The sequence below is a fragment of the Chironomus tepperi genome, unplaced genomic scaffold (genome assembly GCF_022539635.2).
Source record: "Chironomus tepperi strain 1889 unplaced genomic scaffold, CSIRO-AGI_Ctep_v1 contig_337, whole genome shotgun sequence".
NCBI lineage: Eukaryota > Metazoa > Arthropoda > Insecta > Diptera > Chironomidae > Chironomus > Chironomus tepperi.
Genome location: NW_027226459.1, coordinates 1,380,756 through 1,402,856, shown reverse-complemented (window position 1 = coordinate 1,402,856; position 22,101 = coordinate 1,380,756). Strand labels below are relative to the sequence as shown.

Sequence of the window (22,101 nt, the reverse complement as noted above, 5' to 3'; positions counted from 1 at the left end):
TTGTGTTCAGTTTAGTTAAGTTTTTAGGAATAAAAAATATTTTTTGTGACTTTTTTTGCAGTTCCAAAATTCCGGAAATGTCCAAAATGTAATAATTTTGATATTATTTCATAATCAAGTGACAGTGACCTTTAAAATGTCCATTTAAATTCTACAGAATTCTTCATTGTTGCCTAACTGTTGTGCTGCTGTCAATAAGCGTCGACTGCACGATACCAGGCATAGGATCATGTCCGCAGGTTCAACTCATGACAACATTTGATGTTCCACAATTTCTTGGTACTTGGTATGCAATTTGTGCTTATCCAGCAAAGTTTGCACTTGATGCACGTTGTGCTGCAGCTACATTTACATGGGCTGAAAGTCAAGCTGATGGAATTAGCATTTTCAGCAGGCACGTGAGCTTTGGAAAGGAAAATAAATTCATGGGACGTGCAAAGATGATTTCGCCTGGAGTTTTGGCTGTTGAATTTCCTGCAGCACGTAATAATTTTCATAATTTTTCATATCTCTGATTTAAAACTAATTTGGAACTAATAATTTGTTATAGCGAAGGCCAATGCTTATTACAATATATTAGGTAAGTTCATTTAAATTTCAATGCCGCACATTTTGCCTGTTTTTTGGATCAGAATCAAAATTGGTTGTGATAAAAACAAGTTGTTATGGATGTTTTACGTACCTGTTGATGCAATATTGTTAACGAATTGTGAAGGTGTTGTTGGAATCTGATGAATGTGACTTTTTCGGTTGAGTATTGGAGCTTTTGTCCTTATTCTAGGATTGTTGAAGTTCTGGAATGCAAAAAAGCCTGAATTAATATTAGGAACTCATAATTTTGAAGATTTACTTGCGGCTTTAATTACTTTGTTGATTATATGCATAATAATGACTAATGACATGCCTACTACCAATGATCAGCAACTGTATAGTTAAAAATTCTAGATTTTGGATCTTTGCCCAATATAATTATGAGAGCGGAGCATTGTATAGAGTAAGAAATTTTAAGTTACTATTACGTCACACTCTCTAGCAACCCTCAGTAGCTCGGTATAAGTGAGAGCATTGGACATGTAATTAAGGGTACGTGGGTTCGATTCCCACTATGTTGTAGAGAAAAGAAGTATTTTTCTCTAGAACCTAAGTTGATGTAAGATTCCGGGCATTTTCTTAGTCCGAGGACTGTCAAGGCACATTCATATTTTGCTACCAACACACTTCGTTATGTTGCTCGATTAGTAAGACAGAGTTAGACAGTCTCCTTAAATTTCTGAAATTAACTTTTAATTGATTCCAAGTCAATTTCCTTTAAGTAAGTCGAGTATTGTGTCGCATCGTCTTAAATTGGCTATAACTGACTGAATAGCAGCTCCAAATACTGGATCAGAATCCATTATTTAGCAGTTGCAAACGAATGTCTAATACCTTTTGAAATCCTTCTCCTTTCCAGACACAGACTACAACAACTATGCAGTTATATTTTCCTGCAACAATTACTACGGTGTAGCTAATAACCAAAACTTGTGGATTTTAAGTAGACGGAGGAATTTAGAGCCTACATTTACAGACAGAGCGATGCAAATCCTCTCGATGAACAGACTGTCGAGTTTTCTTCTGAAGCATATTGATCAAAATTGTGATAACATTAATCCATATCCAGGCAATCAATATGGCAATAGTGGCAATCAATACGGCAACAGTCCTTACTATGGCCGACAGTGATGAGCAGCAGTTGCAAGAGATTTTCTAGCGAATTGAAAGAGGAAAAGTCAATCCATTGTGGTTTTTCTAGCGACTTTATTACATAATTTTTTTTTTTTTTGATAATTTTTGTGTCATAAATTTACAATTTTTGGCCTGGTGTGGCGTAAAGATAATAACTTGTTTCCCAATAAAGCGTTTTCTCCACTTTTTAATTCATTTTTCATACATAAGCGGAATTGGTTTTTTTTTTCATATTTTTTAAATAGCAACATAATAAATATTATTTATGAAAAAAAAAAAGAATAAAATTTTTTTTCTGAAATGCTTGAGAAAATCCTGAGTTTTCTCATTTTCCCGTTAACTTAAAAAAAAGAAAAATTTTTAAAAATATAAAAATTTCTCATCAAATAATTTTTTTTTAATAAAAATGTTCACATTAGGGTTCGTCACTGAATCTTGTCAGATATACTTAAGGAGGGGGACTTTTATGCACAAAATTTCAAAAAACACTTTTTTTATTTTTCCAATAATTTTCTAAATAGATTTTTACAAGGAATTACTTCTTAATATCAAAAAAGGAAATAAAAAAAAGTTCATTTTTTTGGATTAAATTCTTTTAGTTTACAGCCGAACGTTAAGCATAAAAGCCGAGGAAGGAGAAAAAAAGATCTTTTTTTTTGTTAAAAATTTCACTTTCACATTTTTTTTTTTTTCATTTAAAATTTTGTTCTATATAATATAAGCATGTTTATCTCAAAAATATTAGATAGATGTATAAACAATAATCATCATTCATCATATATCCGAGGTATGGCGAACCCTTTTCTAATAATTATTAACATTCTAGCTTTTTTTCATCGTTTTTTGTGTTATAAAGAAAATATAATTTTCATAATATGAATAATAATATGGGGGGGATTAAAATGAGATATCTGTCTTCTTATTGTTGTTGCTGCTGCTGCTGCTGTTGCTGCTGCTGCTGCTGCTGTTGTTGATGCTGCTGCTGCTGCTGCTGTTGCTGCTGCTGCTGTTGTTGTTGCTGCTGCTGCTGCTGTTGTTGCTGCTGCTGCTGTTGTTGTTGCTGCTGCTGCTGTTGTTGCTGCTGCTGCTGCTGCTGATTTACTTGTTGAGTGCTATCATCATCTAAAGGGACGGCATATTGACATATTAAGTTAATAAAATTTTCAGAATAATAGATTTTATAGGTAAAAAAAGCAAAATTTGACTTTATCGATTACTAGTCAGTATCAGAGATGTAGCATACTGCAATAAAAAGTCTAGACTAGTGCTTATCTAACCATGAATCACAATTTTACAAGTTCGACGAGCTTTGGAAAAATGACACTCTATACAGTACTCGGTATCAGAAATTGACAGACACTACAGATTGTTGCAGAATTGCAGTATTGACAGTTTAAGCAACAGTTGCAAACGACAAGCAACGAATACCTTGTGTCAAAATTGATTTATGAGGCCAATAAGTAATGAAACTAATCAATACAATAGCAATTTTGCGAAACAATTTCCGAAAATTCGCAGAATACTAAAAATTTCAGAACCACAGATAGAGGCAATCCTTGAAATATGAAATCGACATAAAGTCGTTTGTTAAAGTTTTGTTGGACAACAACAGAAATCTGTCGACATAATGAGAATGTTTCTCATGCCACAAAGTGCATCGACACATCATTTTCCAAATACATTAATCTCTATAAAATTAGCATTGAGTACCCAAGATCTCCCACAAGCCAAGTATAATAAAAGTAAAAATTCATACCTAAACCTTTATAAAATTTCTCCATCTCCATCCAGTGTCGCAACCTCAGCTCTTGCTCCTCAATATTCTGTCGTTGTAATAATAATGTCAATTGTTGACGAACCTGTGGCTTTAATTGCATAGTCTTTAACATATTTCTCCCAGTATCCAAATGATGATTTTCAAGTTCCTGTAAAATATAATTTTAATATTTGAAGAAATGTCGATTGACCTTAAAAAGAAGTTAGGGCTGAGAAATAAAGCTCAATAGCATTGAATTATGAAAATGAAACCTAAAGGATGAAATCTTACAGCATTAAACAAAATTCAACGTAACTAAAATTAATTAAAAAAACAAAATTAAGGATATACGTAACAAAATTAAATGTCCATCAAATTAGATATTAGGTTAGATGTTAGCAAAATAACAGCAAACGGATGTTAAGCATACATAATTAAAAAATATACAAAAAAAATTGTCCTTATCACCAAAGTGTTGCTTGACATACAGCTTATTCATGAGATTGAGATATAAAAGTGCTCGAATGGACATTTCTTTTGAATTTTGCGTGCATTTATGTTATAACAATAAGTTTTTTTCTGCTTTTTTTGGTTCCAGAATTTATGCATTATTGATTATGTCTCTTCTTATTCACTACGTGATCTTTTCTGGTACTTTTAACATATTTCTTAGTTCTATGATTATTGCATCCATAACCGACGTGAGTATTTTCATATTTACATAAAATTAATTCCATTTTCATTCTGTTTACATCAGTTTGTTGTCAGTTCTGTAGAAATTAATTGATAATCTCTAAAAGACATTGTATCTCTTGTTTGTTATGTATTTGTGTGTGTCCGGAATAGTACAAATCGATTAATTGATCGAAAATCAAGTCTGATGCTGAATTTCGGATTCATTAACCGACTTGGGCTAATCGGATGTATCTTTGTATTTATGATTCTCTAATATTCTATTAATTTGTATCTGTTATATCTAATTATTTGTTAGAAGTTGTTCACAAATGACGTTCATGTAAATCAGTGTTGTCCAACTTTTGTTGTGCGACCGACACCGCACACATCATGCGACTCTTGGTATTCCCAAGAAATTTAGGCGCAGTTTAAACAACAATGTTGTAAATTCTTGATTTTGAAGTAACTTTCAGCCTTGTCACTCTTAATTGTCACGAAACTTCGTGAAAGATTGCAAAGATCTGTCTTTTTTGGAAGCTGAACGGAGCTCCAATTCAACAACAATTTTATATTGGATTAAGACGACTTTTACATGCAAAATTCGAGTCGACTTCCAACTTTGCTGTAAAAGAAGCAAAATTTAAGGGATTTGAAGAACAAGGAAATTCGGACAAGAACCGAAATTATTAAGAATATGTCCACTAGCAAGTGGATAACCTTTAAAATTTTTACTCGATATCAACACAATTTGTAATAGTCACTAGACATGATTTCCTGGTACCATATGATTTACATGATAAAGAAATGGGTAGACCAGGATTTGAATCTTTACTCATACTCAATATTCGAGTTCCGGGCTCGGAATCACGAAATGAATAATATCAAATTGAACGTCATTGATGACCAACCCCATTTATGAGGTCTGTAAAATGGATTTCCTTATTTTTTGTTAACAACACAATAATTTTGTCTCAAATTTTCTATTTTATTAATTCTAATGTAATTTATTTTGATTATTGTTTTGATCTACTACCTATTAATGATTCCTGATTAGTGATGAACATGATTAAAAATTCAATATTCCATATCCATGTTTCGCTATGCTTTTTTAAAGGCCAATGAAGTATGCTGAATTTCTTCATATTTTATGCAAATTAATGTATGAATGGCTATGCAAAAATAATTATGAGGAGAAAGATTTTCTCTTGCAAAAAAATTTGTGAACCAGCCATAAGCTCATTGCTAATGCTTCAAAAATAAATTATATAAGTTATACATATGCAAAAATTTGTAAAAATGATATTCTTTGATGCTAATATATTATTGTCGAGTATGAATCAGTGTTTCTCAAACTTGTTTGATTTACGGTCACATTATTAAGGTTTGAATTCCTTTTCTGGATGTTATTAACATCGGACATACGGAATTTGGTCTGATGAACATTTGATATCCCAAGTGCAACCAATATTTCGAAGAGGGAAACATTCCAGAGCAACACAACATGTTCGCTGTGGCTCTGCTACGTCGCCGAATCAACAGTAAAACACAATGTTGCACCACGTTGTTGTTTTGACGACGAAAAAAGCTGTCCCCAGCATTGTGCCGTTCGGTATTTAAGGTGAATTTTCAGGTTTTTTGAAAATAGTTCCTAAAATTTGCCATTGAAATCTTTGTTGCAGTCAAGGTTTTGGCCACTTGTTTGTTATGCATTTGTGTGTGTCAGGAATAGTACAAATCGATTAACGTAGTTGATAAGTCAGTACAAATATTTAGACCATGCACTTGGTATTGGCAAGTGGTAGCCAGCTTCAAGTGCCATTCAAGGAAGGCCATTAATCACAATTGATCTGTACAACTGGTAAAGTAAGTAATTATTTTTTTGTATTTGAGTAGAAATTCTTGAATCCCAGTTTCTGAGTATCTTCAATGTTTAACTGACCAGAATCATTGACAGGGTGACCAAAAATCTCAAATATTATTAGTTTGCGTCCAAATTTCGTAAATTTGAAGCAGAAATTCAAGTCATTCCATCAATTTATAAACATTCAGCATAACAAGACCCTCAAGAAGCACTCTAATTCGCACCACAATACTTAGTTTGAGAACCACTGAATAGTATGAAGAATTACAACACAGATTATGACCCATAAAAAAAAAACGAGCGAAATCATGAAAAACCATTGAAATATTTTCATTTAAACCATATATCATCCTTGAAATTTTAATGAGTACATTATTTTGATCATTGCTAGCCAATTACTTAATCATTTTGATTTCAATGTGACATTATATCATAAAATAATTATTATTTTTATGTGTAATAATAAAATAATGTAGGTAATGTGTAGTGGGAATAAATATTTTGTGATAGAATAGAGAATATCTTGGTCATATTTATGTAAAAAATTTGATATTTTTTTAGGAAAGCTCGAGAGAGATAAGAAGCTTACCAATGGTGATGATCCGGGTCCGGATGTGAAAAAATTCTTTATCATTTGAGCATTATATGATGATGATGATGATGATGCAAATGAGGCCAAAAATAAAGGCTTTGCAGGAACAGACGTAGCAGACGTATTATATGAATTATATTGATGATGCATCATCGGCATTGTCATTGAATAGTCATTACGATTATAAGAATTATTATATAGTGCTTGAGATACATGCTGATGTTGATGCGGTATTGTATTAAATTTTGTATATGTTGCCGGCATATTAAACATTCGACTTCCACTCGAAAAATTACTACTATATGTATTGCTACTACTTATATTATTATTATTAAATGCATCTAAATTAAGCATTGGTAGATGTGGTGTTCCTTGCAATTCTGATGATGATACAGGTGAACGCATTGGTGTCAATTGCTTTCTCGTATCATGTCTTTTAAATTTTATTGGTGGCATTGAATTAACAGAAGCTGATGAGCGAATTTGATATGCTTGACTGCCTGATTTATACGTAAAATCTGAATATGATGATGACAATTCCTCATCAATATCATCAGATGAACGTACAAGTGATGATGCATCACTTATATCACCAGAATCATAATCAAAGCTTAATGTTGTCGCATCATCACTTTCGCTTGGCTTACGATATTTATAAAATGCTTTTAAACGTGCAGCTTGACTCAAAAGTGGACGTCCATGATATGTACCGTATGGTCCTAAACCATCCTTCTTCTTATTCATACGATTTATTAATAATAAATTATCAAAACTTCCACCAATCATTTGCGGTGGATTTAGATTTAATTTCTTTAATTTTCCATCACATCCGTACTTTTCAACTGAAATTTTCTTGGTCTTTTGCTTCTTTTTCGGTTGCTTTGTATTCTTCTTTTGATGTGCAGTTGATGATACAAGTGCTGGTAAGCTTTGTGCTGAATTGTAACGATTCATTGAATACATTTCATTACCCGAATTCTCCTTACCACTAACTGGTTCCATAATTGTATATTTCTTCTTATTCTTAAATAGTGATGCTAATTTAGCCTTAAATGTGCTCTGTAATAGTGACAATGATGATGGCTCTTGTGGATGTGCCATATAACCATGAATTTTTGGATCTGAATATTTTCTTAATAATTCAACATTTTCCTTTACAACCTCATTAATTTGATACTGATTATCGCTATATGAGCTATCTTGATTATTACTACTATTACTGCCTCGACGCTCTTCCCAACTTGGACGCTTTTGTAATGGTTTCATTTGTTTAGGCGTCTCCATACTTAAACTTCTCGTATATTGATTACGACGATATCCACCAAGATTATATCCTTTCAATTTTGCTGATTGATTCATATCATTAAATCTATTATTGCTATTAATACTTGAATTTGAATAAATACTTGGTGGACTTCCATATTGATATGTCGAATATTGTTGTTGATGTGACATTGATGATGGTGAGAAGTTTAATGACTTAGAGTGATTCATTTTATAACTATCATAACTATTTGGAATAATGAATTGATCGGGTGTCTCGATTTGTATTCGAGGACTTTGAGGTAAAGATTGAGGAACATTTAATTTGTCATCAATCATTTTCTGATTAAAATTATTATTATTATTATTATTATTAGATGCATCATTTTGAAGCTTCACATTGCCACCAACAGCACTCAAATTATTTATAGAACGTGAATGAGATTGCCGATTTGGATGAAATATTTGCTGTAAATTCTGTGACAACGATCGTGTACGATAATATTTTCCACTGACCTGTCCACTTTGAGCATTATTCGATGTTGTTGTTGTTGGGATGCTTTTTCCGACAACTTGAGCCAGTTTCGGTTGAGGCTGAAGTTGTTGATTATTTTTTTAACATTTCACATTCGGTTTACAATTTTCACAATTTTTTTATGGTACGTAAAACAATATTTCGTGTGTTTTTTTGTTGGACATTTTTTTTATATAGGATATTAATCAATCGAACAAAAAAATTATAGAATTTTAGCATAAAACGACGATCGCAAGAAAAAAAAGGTACAAAAAAATTTCAGTTTAGTTTTTAAATAAAAAACAGAAACATAAAAAGCATTGAAATTATACAACAACTATACAATAAGTCACATATTCTGATTAAATTTTACTCGTATATTATATTGGTATTTGGTGATAAAGTTAAAATTATTTATGCTTCCTCAGGGGTTTAATGCAGTTTATTTTGCTCCTTTGTACAGTAAAATTAACACATAACTTGATCACTGCTGACCGGCAAAAGCACATTTTCCAGCACATTAGATTCAAAACTTCAGCAGTTAACTTCAAAAGCGACAATTCATAAATAACGGTCAAAATAAATTTGAATCAAAGTTAACGTCCAGATAAAATTCAAATTTTCTGAATCGGTTCAAAACGGTTATTTTTTCAAAAGAAAGCTCAAACTGCCAGGAAAATGCGCTGAAATAAATTTCAAGTATAAACATGAAGCACAACTTAAAACATTCACCAAAAATGACGCATACACATGAAGCCTTTCCAAATCACCCATCAAAGCCATTGAAAAAATATTTTCATATACTGCATCATTAAACCCCTGAATAATGTATACACATGTGCTACATTGCAGTTGTAGTAAATTTCGATTAAATAAAGAAATAAAAAGTACGAAAACATAAAAAAAATGAACTTAAAAACGAGAAAATTTCAACAGAAAAAAACAGAAATCATAAAGAGAGAACGGAACGACATGCTCACAACGAAATCATAAATATAATTCAAAGTAAGGTAATAGAGAGCAACAATAAAGATTATAACTAATTTTGTACTCACCACACCGCCTTGATGCTGTTGGAAAAATGCTTGAGCCTGAGTTAATTGTTGTGGTGCAACAATTGGTGACATCGCATTTTGTGACATCATATTATTATTATTATTATTATTATTTTGCATGTTCTGAACCATCGATTGATTTTGATTATATTGCATTTGTTGCTGTTGCTGATGCTGTTGTTGTTGCTGCTGCTGCTGTTGCATTTGATGCTGTTGTTGCTGCTGCATTTGATGGTTCGCATTCTTGTCATTTTCTGGACTTAAAACAGGTCGTTGCATCATTTGTTGTTGTTGCATTTGAGGAACGATTTGTGGCTGCTGCTGGATTTGTTGATTATTATTTTGATTTTGAATAATCTGTTGCGGTGCCTGCTGCTGAGTTTGTTGTTTTTGCTCTTCAACTTTAGACACTGAGAAACGAGACACCTTTGTAGGTGCACCTCCAACCGGTGGAGTTTGTGGAATTTGCTGATTATTCTGATTATTATTAACAGACGTAGCAATTGGAATTGGAGCAGAAGTTTGCATTGTTTGTGTCTGAGTCGACATTGACTGCATTTGTTGAGGAGGAATAGATTGTTGTGGGAATTGTTGAACAGTCGTTGGAGATTGACGCACAGCCTCTGAGTATGTATTGAAAATTTGCTGTTGATTTTGCATTTGCATTTGAGAAGGAATCATTTGTTGAACAGGCATTTGTTGAGGAATATTTTGCTGAACATTAATTTGTTGTTGAGGAATAGCTTGTGTCTGTTGTGGAACTTGCTGTTGAGGATTAGTAGCTTGTGTGACTGGCCTTTGATGAAGCTTAGACAACTGTTGTTCTAATTCAGATAGTTGACTAATTTTTGGTGTAACTTTTACAGACTCAGCTTGTAATTGCTGTTGATACTGAATTGGCGGTGTCTGAATGTTATTAGCAGTTTGTTGACCCTGCATTTGCTGCTGCTGTTGTTGTTGTTGGACAGGAGGGAAATAAAGTTCATTTTTCACCTCAATTGATGGACTAGAAACAGTAGCTGGTGAATTTACGCCACTCAAGAATTGCTTCTGAAGATCAAGATGAATTCCTTCATGAGGTTGATGTGGCTAAAATGACATAATCAATCAAATAATTAAATTAATCAAAATATTTAAAAGTATACATACATGATTGACTACTTCTTGCGTTGCAATTTGACTCGGTTGTTGTGTGGTTAATTGTGATAATTTTTGTTGTAATTCAGCAATTGAATTCTGACCAGAATGACTATAGACAATAGAAATAAATATTAAAATCAATGACTGTCAATAAAGCAATAGAATTTCACCTCTCATTTTGTGGTTGATTACTTGATTTCACATTAATATCATCTGTTGCCTCACTGACTAGATTATCTTCATATTCTAACACACCAGAAGCTGTACTTGTTACGTCTGTTGGATTTGTCATCATATCAGCCGATGTACGACGTGAATTATAAACAGAAGTGTTGTCACCAGTTGTTATAACTAAATCAGTCGATGTATGTTCCGTACTATTCTCAATTTGTGCTTCAGAAATAGTATTATCAGCTGTATTATCATCATGAATATCATTAGCTTCTGAATTTGGAATAGGTTGAACATTTGCTTGCTGATTTGACATTGCTTCTTTTTGTTTCGTTCCAACATGAGCATGCGTTATATTTTCTAGTTCTATCTTAAGCTGTTCAAGTGTTTCAGGCATTTTAAAGCCAGTTGAATGCTGTGGCACTAATTCAGCTTCCACAGGTTGTGGAACTTCAATTCTTTGATATGATTCCTCATTAATATTCATCGATTCCGATTCAATTGATTGATATTGTTGTTGCTGTTGTTGTAGTTGTTGTTGTTGTGGTCCATTAATCGACATTTGATGCTGAAGTTGATGTTGCTGAGATGACGCAGCCATATTTTGTGGCGTGACGTCTTCTTGAACAATCAACTCTTTATTAGCAGTTTCTATTACAGTAGGACTCACCAAAAAACGAGATAACTTACGAGCTGGTGACTGTCTAATCTGTTGACCCTCCATCGGTAATGAATAATATTCGCCATCTTGTCGTGGTGTTAATATCGTATTTTCTGGTGTACATTCACTTGACGTATAATCTGATATCGTGCTAGTCTTACGAGAATTCTCTCCACTATTTGAATCACTACCAATATTATTGACATGAATATCATTATGTGTTACTTCTGCTCTTAATGTAACACTGGCGCCATCATCTTCTTGATTTGACTGCTTTCGTTGTGGTGTCACAAGATCTGTTGAAGATTGTATCGGTATTACCGTATTGGAATTTAAATGTTTACTTTTTTGTGGCGACTGTGTTGGCGTAAAATTATTTTTCAGCTGTCCATCATTTATCATCGATGATGACTGTATCGTTGGATTTGATGTTGATCCCGAGATAAATGATTGACATGCATATATATGGGGATCAAACATATTTGTCAATGATGATGCTTGCTGTGTTGACGTTGTCTCATCTCGCTAAAATGTATCGGAAATAAGCAAGTAAAATTAATGAGTATTTAATACGTGACTGTCAAAAATTCCTCATTCTACACATTCTATTTTTAAATGATAATAATTGTGACAATTTAAGTCTTTTTTTTCTCTTAAATAATTATGTATTAACGGGTTAAAATAAAAATGGCACAAGTCTAATTGGATTGCATGCTCAAAAAATAAATAATAATAAGTGAATTTGATATTACACTCAAATGTATCATTCGACTTACTGATCGATGTCTTTGATGTGTTTTAAACAAAGAACGTTGCCTTGTTAGTGAAGCATGACGGACCTAATCATTTTTTTTTATTATTTATTTATTTTTTACAGTAATTGTTAAATTTTTTCAATTTCCACATATTTTTTCGATAATAAAATTATTTATGGATAATGTGTTAGTAGAGTAAATATTTAGCCAGAAAAAAATGGGAGCGAATTGCATGAGAAAATGGGTAGAAGAAAAAGTAATGAAATCGTTTCATTAATATTGGATTAACATTATTAGTCAGTTATTTCAGATGGTAATTAAATAATATAATCTGCGAGATATGTATTGCTTGTCGATATAATTTTGAAATTAATTTTTAACGAATTTTCAAGATTTGAATTTTTAACGGATTTTCTAAATTTAAAATTGTCCGTTAAAACGCAAGTCATCGACAAACAATGATTTATTTCGCAGAATCGCAATACAATTAAAATAAGAAGTAAAACGATACTCACTTGACGATACTTGTGTGGTATTGTTACAGTCGGCAGTTGTTTTGGATTATGTTTCACTTGTCTCACAATGTCTTTAATCATGTCGATAAATATTTGACTCTGTTCCTCTGATAAAAGATCTTGATCGACCTAAAAAGTAAATTTATAAGTTAGTCATAACATCAACAAATATATTCTCGTATAGCTTACCAAATCCTTGGCGACTTCGTCGGGATTAACTTCATAAACATCAAATTTAAACGTAACAGTTTTTGGCTTTACTTCCATTTCACATTCAACAATTTTCTCCTCATTTAAGCTTAACACAACAAGCTTTGGATATCTTTCTGAAGACTTATTAGACCGTCTTTTCTTAATTGATGTACCACCACTTGTCGTACTACTTGTACCACTTGCCGTACTACCCATACCGATTCCAGAATCTCCCTGCTGTTGTGATGACTGTATTTGTTGTTGATGTGGAATAGATTTAGCTATTTGATCATGAACAACAGGCGAAGGAGTTTGTTGATTATTAGTGATTGGCACATTAACTTGGCCTTGCTGTATTGGAAGCTTCTGATTAATTGGCTGCTGTTGATTGATATTTGTCATTGGTAATCCTTGTATATTTTCAGGCGGTTTAGAAGGTGTCAGATTTTGCTGTTGTGTCTGTTGCATTGGCATTTGATTAATAGTCTGTTGCTGTTGTGGAGTTTGAGATAAAGGTGTTTGTTGCTGTTGACTCATTTGATGCTGAACAATAGGCATTCCTTGTTGTTGTTGTTGCTGCTGTTGTGAATTTTGGTGCATCATTTGATTCTGGTCATTAATAATGTTTTGCTGTTGTTGATGTTGCTGCTGTTGATACATCATTTGATGATGTTGTTCAAGTGCTTGTTGTAATTTTGCCAGTTCTTTTTCCTTTGCGGCTGCTTGTGCCTGCGCAATTCGCTCTTTACGATCTTTTAATAATGTATGCACTTGAACCTTTAAAAGCTTTGCAACAGCACGCGAATCTTCCTCTAATATCAAACCAGACTTGTGCATTTCATTAGCAATCTCCTCAAAATCATCAGCTGTAATATCAAAATCAAATTGAATTGCTTCATTCTCTTTGTGAGACTTTACAGCTTTTCGTTTTGGATCCATACGTAAGCGAAATTCTATTTTAGTTGCATCAAGATTTGTCAAGAAATTATTTTTTGATGATGGTTCAGGCTAAAAATATCAGATATTGTTTATATAAAGCACAAAAAAAAAAAGAATTGAGATTAAGCAACACATTATGGCGGAGATTTATCGATCACGCGAAATGCAATCAAAAAATTTATTTACCTCTAAAGTAATTCCAGCCACTTCACAGAAGAAATCAAATTTCAATAATTCAGCACAATTAGGCCTTTCATCCTTATTGAGTCTTATGCAACGTTCAATAATTTCAGTCACTTCTGGATTATCGACTTTCTCAAAACTAGCTGGCTTTACACCACTCGTTACTTTCTTATAGATTTGTGCCGGTCCAGAGCATTCATTATATGGATATTCACTTGTTGCCATCTCTAACATACACATACCAAATGCATAGACATCCACAGCTTCATCATAATGCTCTTCGTACATTTCCGGAGCTATAAAAGAGAGCAGGAAAAAGAGATTTAGATAAGTATTATCAAAAAAGTTTTAATTAAAAGTCATAAGACGGACGTTTTTTGGCGACGACAATGACACGATAAGCACATTCAAATGATAGATTAGGGATTTGCGGACAAAAATGAAATAAGCTTACCCATAAATTCAGGCGTTCCAATAACAGATTTAGCATAACTTCTATTTTTAAGTGTAGCAAGTCCAAGATCACCAATTTTAACACTTCCAGTTGTTCCAGTGATGAAAATATTGTCACATTTTAAATCACGATGAATAATAGGCGGCGAACGTGAATGTAAAAAGGCTAATCCTTTTAAAATTTGACGACACCATGAGCGAAGCACTTTTTGATTAATTTTCTTAAATCTTCTAAGATACGATTTTAATGTTCCAGATAACATCAATTCAGTTATGAGTACTAAACTTTTCTTTTTAGCTATTGTTGTTTCCCAATAATTATAAAATCTCACAATATTTGGATGCTGAAGTTTCTTCAACATTTCAGCTTCCTCACGAAATCGTTGACGTTCCATTTTATTAACTTTCTTATCTAACAATTCACACCATGCAACAGCAACACCTGTATGAGAATCAAGTCCACGAAAAACTGTCTTAAATGATCCACGACCAACTTCAATGTCATATTTAAAGAATCGTCCACATGGTGAAACACCAATTGGATCATCTTCATCCTCTTCTTTCTCTTTTTGAAGTTGTCTCTCAACAATTTTTGGATCAAATTGTGGTCCATATGGAATTTTATCTTCACCAGTCGTTGCTTTAAATTCCTCTTCAATCTTTTCTTCCTCACGTGATAATATTTCAATATTATCGTCAAGATTACGAGGATATTCAGTCTCGATTGTATCATTTGATGAGTCATAAATTCCACGTGAAACATAAGCACCCATCAATGTTGTATTTTCAAGACTCTTACGATAAAAACGACTAGCCTTTTGCTCAAATGAATTATTGCTATTTGTATTAGCTTGACGTAAAGCTTCCAAATCGACTTTTGGTGGTGTCGGTGGACGCGGCGGTGGAGTTGGTGGCCGTTGAACAACATCATCTTTTTTCTTTTTAACATTATCACCACCATGATGATTATTAATATCAGATGTCTTGCTACTATTAATTTCAACAGCCTCAATTGCCGTATCAATTTCATTTTTCTTTTTCATCGTCATCTCATTGCTATTTCCTTCACGTTCTTTAACACGATGACTGGCTAACGGTGACGGTTCATGCTCGATTGGAACAACCGAACTTTTACGTTCCTGACTAGAACTAGTACTCTGATGACTACTTGACGGTGATTCACTTTTTGTTGAACCAGATCGTGAAAGACTCATTTTAGTCGCCGATGGTAAGGCAAAATCAATGATACGACTTATTATTCCACCCGTGGTTGATGTTATACTTGATCCTGTTGTATTATTTGACTGATTAGCACTTTGATTTTGATTCTGTGCTTGATGTGTCTGTTGTTGTTGTTGTTGTTGAGATGATGATGTACCACTTGATGGTCGTCGTTGGCGCGAGGATGGACCTCTTTGCGCCGCCGTTTGACTCCTGAAATGATCACATAAATTAGAAAATCAGTTAATATAATTAAGGCACAAATATATGTCGAGAGCGCATTATTCCCTTATTAATACAATTTTAAAATTAAAAATTTAAAAATATAACGACCGAAAAATATTCAAATTTGTTGAACCGATTCAATATAATCATAACCGATTCGAGGGATTTAAAAAAAATATTGAGGACATACGGAAAAGTTGTTGGGAAAATGCAAAGAGAAAAGGAAGTATAAAGGAAGTGTGGGGAAAATTCTCACTTGTTCCTTTGCGTGATGTTTCTGTTATTAGATCCTCCTCCAAAAGATCGAAAGCTGGGCACTTGTTGAGATATGAATTCAGTAGTACCTCTTCGACTACTTACTGGATGATGTCGATAACAGGCACGATTAATAAAATGATTGGTGTTATTATTATTGGTATTGTTATTTGGTTCTATTAATACTTCTTCGTCGTCCTTATTAGGATCGTTGAGCTGTTGATCAACATTTGAATAAATTTTATTGTTATTATTATTGATGGATTGTAATGTCTGATTGTAAATGACGGAGCGCGATTGAGTCACTTGATGTTGCGTCTCAGCAATGTTAGATGATGATTGGCTGATGGCAGATGAGTTGTTATGAGTTTCTTGCAAAATAGCCCTGTGATTTTTTTTATGAATTTTATTTTTTCAAAGAGTTTTTGTATTGCCAAAAAGGAACAAGACAAAATCAAAAAATCGAGAAGTCCAAAACAGGGGGAAGAAAAAAGGAATGAGAAAAAGAAAGGAAAGCTAATATGAGTTATCACTTCTGTCTTAAATTAATTAATATGATACTAAGAAAAAGTAATAAAAGAAGAAAAAAGATTTGCAACGATTTCAATTAATTTAATTATGACAAAAAAAAATATATATAATATGAAGCTACTGACGAATGTGTGAAGCTCTATATTGCCTTGAACTTTCAATTTAATGAATGATTAACGAATAATATCTTTTTTTTTTGTTATTTTATCTCAGATAACTGCGATGCAAATAACTGGCAATTTATCTAAATTTATTGTACATCTAGAAACGTCTCTGGATAACGGAACTTGGTTGATTGACTTTATTTCCTTAGACACAGAGAGTGCATGTTGTGTTTGAATGAATTTATTTAGAGATTTGCAGGAACAAAATTTGTGAATTTAATTGGCTTTCATGGAAATATTAGAAAATACCTAAACAAGCATAGGAAGTAATTTGGTCACTAGCAGTAAGGTATCCCAAACTCTCGGTCTTGACAAATTCTCAGGACCAAGACCAAAACTACCCGAAGAGTCCCTCAGCATCAGTAACCCTATGAAAATACTAAGAGGAACACTCACAAGCATGCTCGTTAAATATATTTAAAGCAGAGCTGGAAGCGGACCTGAATTTTGCATAGAAAAGTCTTCTCAAGTCTACTTGATTCCATATAAATTTTGTGTCGACTTCGAGCTCTCATTTAAGGTGATCAAACTCTAAAGTGCATGCAATTTGTCTGTTAGGGACAGATTTCAGTTCCTATGAAATCTGTTGCCGATATCAAAAGCAACCTTTGATAATTTCATGCATAAATTAACATTTTGTTTAATTAAGTATGCAATACTTTGGAAATTACTTAAATAACGGCTTTTCAAATTTCAAAAAACCTTCAAATCCATACAAATTCCTGCAGTTTTCAACAGCATTTCATAGAATTTGCATGGTTCTCAATCACAAATACCTCAAACATGAATCAATTCGATTATGGAAATGAGTAAAGAGAATCTTCAAAATCCACAAATAGAAAATTCGATAAAAAAGCAATAAAAATTATATTTTTATGGATATTACGCAACTCTCTACATATTAATATCAAGTCAATCAACTTCGATCTCTCGTTAACCAATCCATAGCAATCGTGGTCATTGTCCTTTAGAGACTGTCTTATTTTTTAAGATAAAAATATAAAAGCTTAAGCTTTTGCGTTAATTGAATAGTATTGGAACTGAGTCGATGAAAACTGGCCATAATCAAAGACTCATTTATCGACGTATATCTATGCAACCGCATTGTACAATCCAGTGAAAATGACTTCATGATCATATGATGAAAAAAAAAAGAAAAGAAAGAAAAAAGCAGCAACAGCAAAAGATTTTGAAATCTAAGGTAAGAAGAAAATGCTTTTATTTGCACCATTCAAGTCAGTATAAAGTCAGAAAAAATAAGAAGTATTAGCGAAAGCAGAAATGTTTGTCGATGAATGCATAAAATGGCCTGGTCAAGGGAATAAATTTGAGACACCCAAAAAAAGAAGCTGATTCTAGCATTTCTATACATGCTGTATGCACTTTCATTATGAAATAAAAATGTAAATTAACCGCAATATGAGCGGTGACGACGTCACATAAACATTTGGTTTGAGTGTACATAAAGGAATAAGAAGAAGCTTGAGGAAGGAAAAAATAAAGAGTGAGAATCATCATCGATGAAACTAATATTCAGTATTTGATATTAGTTACGGAAAACCGCAAATTAACGACGAATAAAATTAAAATCGAATTGTAGCTTTATGAACAGAGATTGGGGGTGGGTGTAAAAAATGGAAAGAAATTAAAAATAATGCACAATGAAACAAGACGGAAAAAAATGATAATAATAAAAAGTCACAGACAGAGAATGACTAGAGCGCAATTAATTAGCACTGCAGAGTTGCAGGACAGGCACCTGTCCAATCCAAAACCGTACAAATTCTTTATAATTTCCTACGGAACCATATAAATCCAATCAAAACCATACAATTTTTTGATAATTTTCATGATTTTCTACAGAATCATACAAATGTTTATGATTTCACCTTCAGAACCATACAAATTATCAAGAATTTGTACGGTTTTTACCTATGACAGGTGCCTGTTGTGCAACTCTGCAGCACTGTTTTGAGGAAAAAGTGCATATTGCAGTGTGCATGACATAAAAGAAATAAAGTATAAAAAAAAATTGTGATGCCAAAGAAGGCAAAAGAATTTCCAACTCGACTTATTAATTTTTTTTATAAAGCTTTACGAATGAGTCACTCACCCGATTGTTGTCGAAAACGGCGACTTATTTTCGTCAGCTGATAACTTTGGAATTGTCGATGCACTGGTTGATGTACTGCAAGATTGCGTGGCTGTTCCTCTAACAACCTTTTGAGCCGCATTATTGCGACGTCCCGCTTTGTCTGCCTGTCGTTGCCCCAATATGACGAATTTTATTTACCGGTGCCAATATGAATCGTGTATGAGTCTTGTTTGTTGTCTATCCCGTCTCTTCACTTTATTCCTTATATTAACTTATATTTTATATATTTATGTATTATTTAATATTTTTCACTTTAGATTGATTTATATTCTTGTAATTAACTCTTCTTCTTCTGCCTATTATTCACAATATATGCATGTAATAATAAAATATAGAAGAAAATTCACACTAATGCTCTCGGAGTCCGTTCAAATCAACTTTTAAAATACAATTGAGCGAAATTTTTTTATTTTAAATTGAACAAATGTTGGAATTGGAAACTATAATGTATAACTTGACTTCAATGAAACAAGTAGTTGTTGCACCTTATTGGCGAATTTACTCTTTCTCTCTATACTTGGGCTGCTTTTTTTTATATACACACAACTGATATTATCATATTTCTTTACTTCTTATGCCGGGGATATATCTCGCTCATACTTGTTCGGTATGCCCCTCACAAGAAAAACTCACTCAGAGATTTTGAGGATGAGAAAAAAAAAAACGTCAAGTTACAAAATAACGAATTATAATTAAATAAAAGACTCTCTGTGTATTGACGAGCAATATTCTGTTCCTCTTGCAGCCAAAAGAAATGAAAAATATTGAGGAAATGTTTTATATTATGTCGCACAAAAAAAAAATAATATCTGTTACTGCACACGGCTATTTTTCGTCGACAGTTCAATCAAATAATTATTATTGCCATTCAGTTAAATGTTTTTTTTTTTGTTCCTTATTTCACCTCTTCTGGTTTCGACAGACAATAACTTGATGTTGTGTGCTATGCTTTATAAGATATTGCTCTTTTTTTATATGTTTACACTGACTTGCTTCTTTTTTTTTATAATAATTCTCAATAAACACTTTTTTGCTTACACAACACGCGAAGATGAATACTTTTTTTTTGTTACTTCCTCTCCTTTAAAGAATTATTACACAAAATTTTTTGATGATAAAGAGAACTATTTGCTCCGACTAGTTGTAGTTGATCAAATGAAATTTTCCATCAAATTAGGTCGTATATGTTTTGTTGTTGATGCATGACATTCGACATTCAGCCGGTTTTTATACATTCGTTGGAGACGATGATGTGAATAAAGAAGAAACACAAAAAAAAAATCGATAAAATTTTCCTTTGCCGATAATTTTTGTTCAAATGGATACTGCTCCCGTTTTTTATATATTCTCTTTCTTATAATCTTGTAGTTATTTAACTCGTTTCAATATTTGATATATATAATTTTTTTGAGAATCTAAAATAAAGAAAAAATTAATGGAATTAATCAATCTCATATGCTTTATATGCATGCAGTGTATGTTCTGAGAGTGGCAGGGTTGTTGATCATATGACTGTGTGTCCTATGGCAGTGATGTATCTTAGTAGAATTCGAGAGTACAGCCTCTGTATGGCTCAGTGATTAGGCAACAGACCGGATATATCTCTAGTGGAAAGAAATACATTAGAAAAAGGCATCAACTAGTTATAACGTAGTTTAGTCCCCTTAGATCTGTATCACTCTTTTGTGAGTACCGGTAAGTAAGTGGATCCAATTAGCCATCAGTTGCCGACTGCTCAATTCATCATATTGACTGCTTTCAAATATGACATGAATCACACAATCCTCAAAACATTACAGGATTCCGAACAGATGTTGCCTAATCACTTGTCACAAGTCACATCAAGCCTTCAAACTCTCTCAGATTCCTTCTTTGTCTATTATTCATACAATGACATTTTCTTATTGATTCTATGTCTAATTTTGCCTTATTTACACTAATATCACCGTCAACAACCCTGCATTTGAGTAAAACAGATCCAAAAAAATATTGAGTCACTAGACATTCTCACACATCCAGATTTTCTTAAGTCTCACTTGATTTTTTTGCATAAAAAAAAACTTTTGTCTTATGTACAATTTTACATCAATTGCGCATCATTAATTTAAGATATTGTTTTGAATGTGTCAATACAAAAAAAAAAGAACGTTAATTAATTGAATATGTTACAATCTATGTTATGTCCCCGTGTGTAGGCTATATACTCTTTTTTTTTGCTTATGCGATGTGATAATGATATGTGATGTGAGAAAGAAGAATAATAAAAATTGAGATAGAAGAAGACGAAGGAATTCGTGTGTAGTATATTAAAGAAAATTGGGATATTGAACTTGATAACGAAACACACAGTCGTAGACATAATTTTTTTTTGGGGCTGAATGTAAAGGAAATCAATAAATAATAAAAAAAAATTGATTGTATATCATTTAATGTAATTAAAATTCCTACAATTTATAGTTCAACTGATAATGAAAAAAATGTCTATTTATAGCCACATTCAAAAAAAAGAGAATATATATAAATATATGATACGTGACTAAGAGATTATTCCCTTTAAATTGCGATTTACAATAACAAAATTTTTTTAAAAAAATTTATTGATTTATTTCATTTCACAGGAATTTAATTATTTGATTGTTTCACTCAATTATGCACTCATTAACACTTCATACACTGTTATCAATGACGATTAATTATACTATTTTTACCGTGAAATTATAAATCCAAAAAGGAAGGAATTCTTGAAAAAAAAAGTGAAAAAATTTCAACTAAAACTTTTTAAACAGTAGTTTCGAGTAGAACTTCATTGAATTCCGCTTATTCCTGATGACTACTATGTTTTGCATTAACACTAACTTAAATAACTTGCATTAAGTCCTTAAATTTCAAGAAAATTAAATTTAATGAATTTTCTTCTACTTTTTTAAAAAATGTTAAAACTCCTCGTACTAAATCCAGTGAATAAAGCGCATTTTCGGTCAATATTCATCTAACAAAGTAGAGTGAATTTATCTGTTATTCATTACAGAATCCAAGATTAAAGTTTTTATTTAAACTTATTAATTATATTTTTAAAGCTTTTATCGTTTAACGGTTTTTA

General features: G+C 32.4%; 2 protein-coding genes across 7 annotated transcripts; one reads left to right on the top strand and one right to left on the bottom strand.

The window, feature by feature from the left end:
• The first annotated feature begins 6 nt into the window (after positions 1-6).
• Positions 7-1,940, top strand: LOC139093588 (apolipoprotein D-like). Its single transcript, XM_070644347.1, has 4 exons — positions 7-88; positions 158-483; positions 551-580; positions 1,451-1,940. Exons 1-4 carry the CDS (start codon positions 78-80, stop codon positions 1,720-1,722), a joined length of 639 nt encoding a protein of 212 aa, XP_070500448.1. The 5' UTR covers positions 7-77; the 3' UTR covers positions 1,723-1,940.
• On the bottom strand, positions 1,778-21,933 carry Wnk (Wnk kinase). Of its 6 annotated transcripts, none has more exons than XM_070644344.1 (14): positions 21,710-21,933; positions 18,960-20,416; positions 16,153-16,536; positions 14,452-15,884; positions 14,001-14,293; positions 12,873-13,883; positions 12,684-12,812; positions 12,190-12,252; positions 10,752-11,938; positions 10,591-10,690; positions 9,442-10,530; positions 6,607-8,466; positions 3,482-3,650; positions 1,778-2,847 (listed from the first exon to the last, which is right to left on the bottom strand). In XM_070644344.1, the coding sequence occupies exons 4-14, from the start codon at positions 15,662-15,664 to the stop codon at positions 2,645-2,647; spliced, it is 7,317 nt and encodes a 2,438-aa protein (XP_070500445.1). In that variant the 5' UTR covers positions 15,665-15,884; positions 16,153-16,536; positions 18,960-20,416; positions 21,710-21,933; the 3' UTR covers positions 1,778-2,644. The 6 variants fall into 6 exon arrangements, with proteins under 6 accessions (XP_070500445.1, XP_070500446.1, XP_070500444.1 ...); XM_070644345.1 differs by having other exon boundaries at positions 16,153-16,367; XM_070644343.1 differs by lacking the exon at positions 21,710-21,933 and having other exon boundaries at positions 10,752-11,370; positions 11,443-11,938; positions 18,960-19,129.
• Between the last annotated feature and the right edge of the window lie 168 nt (positions 21,934-22,101).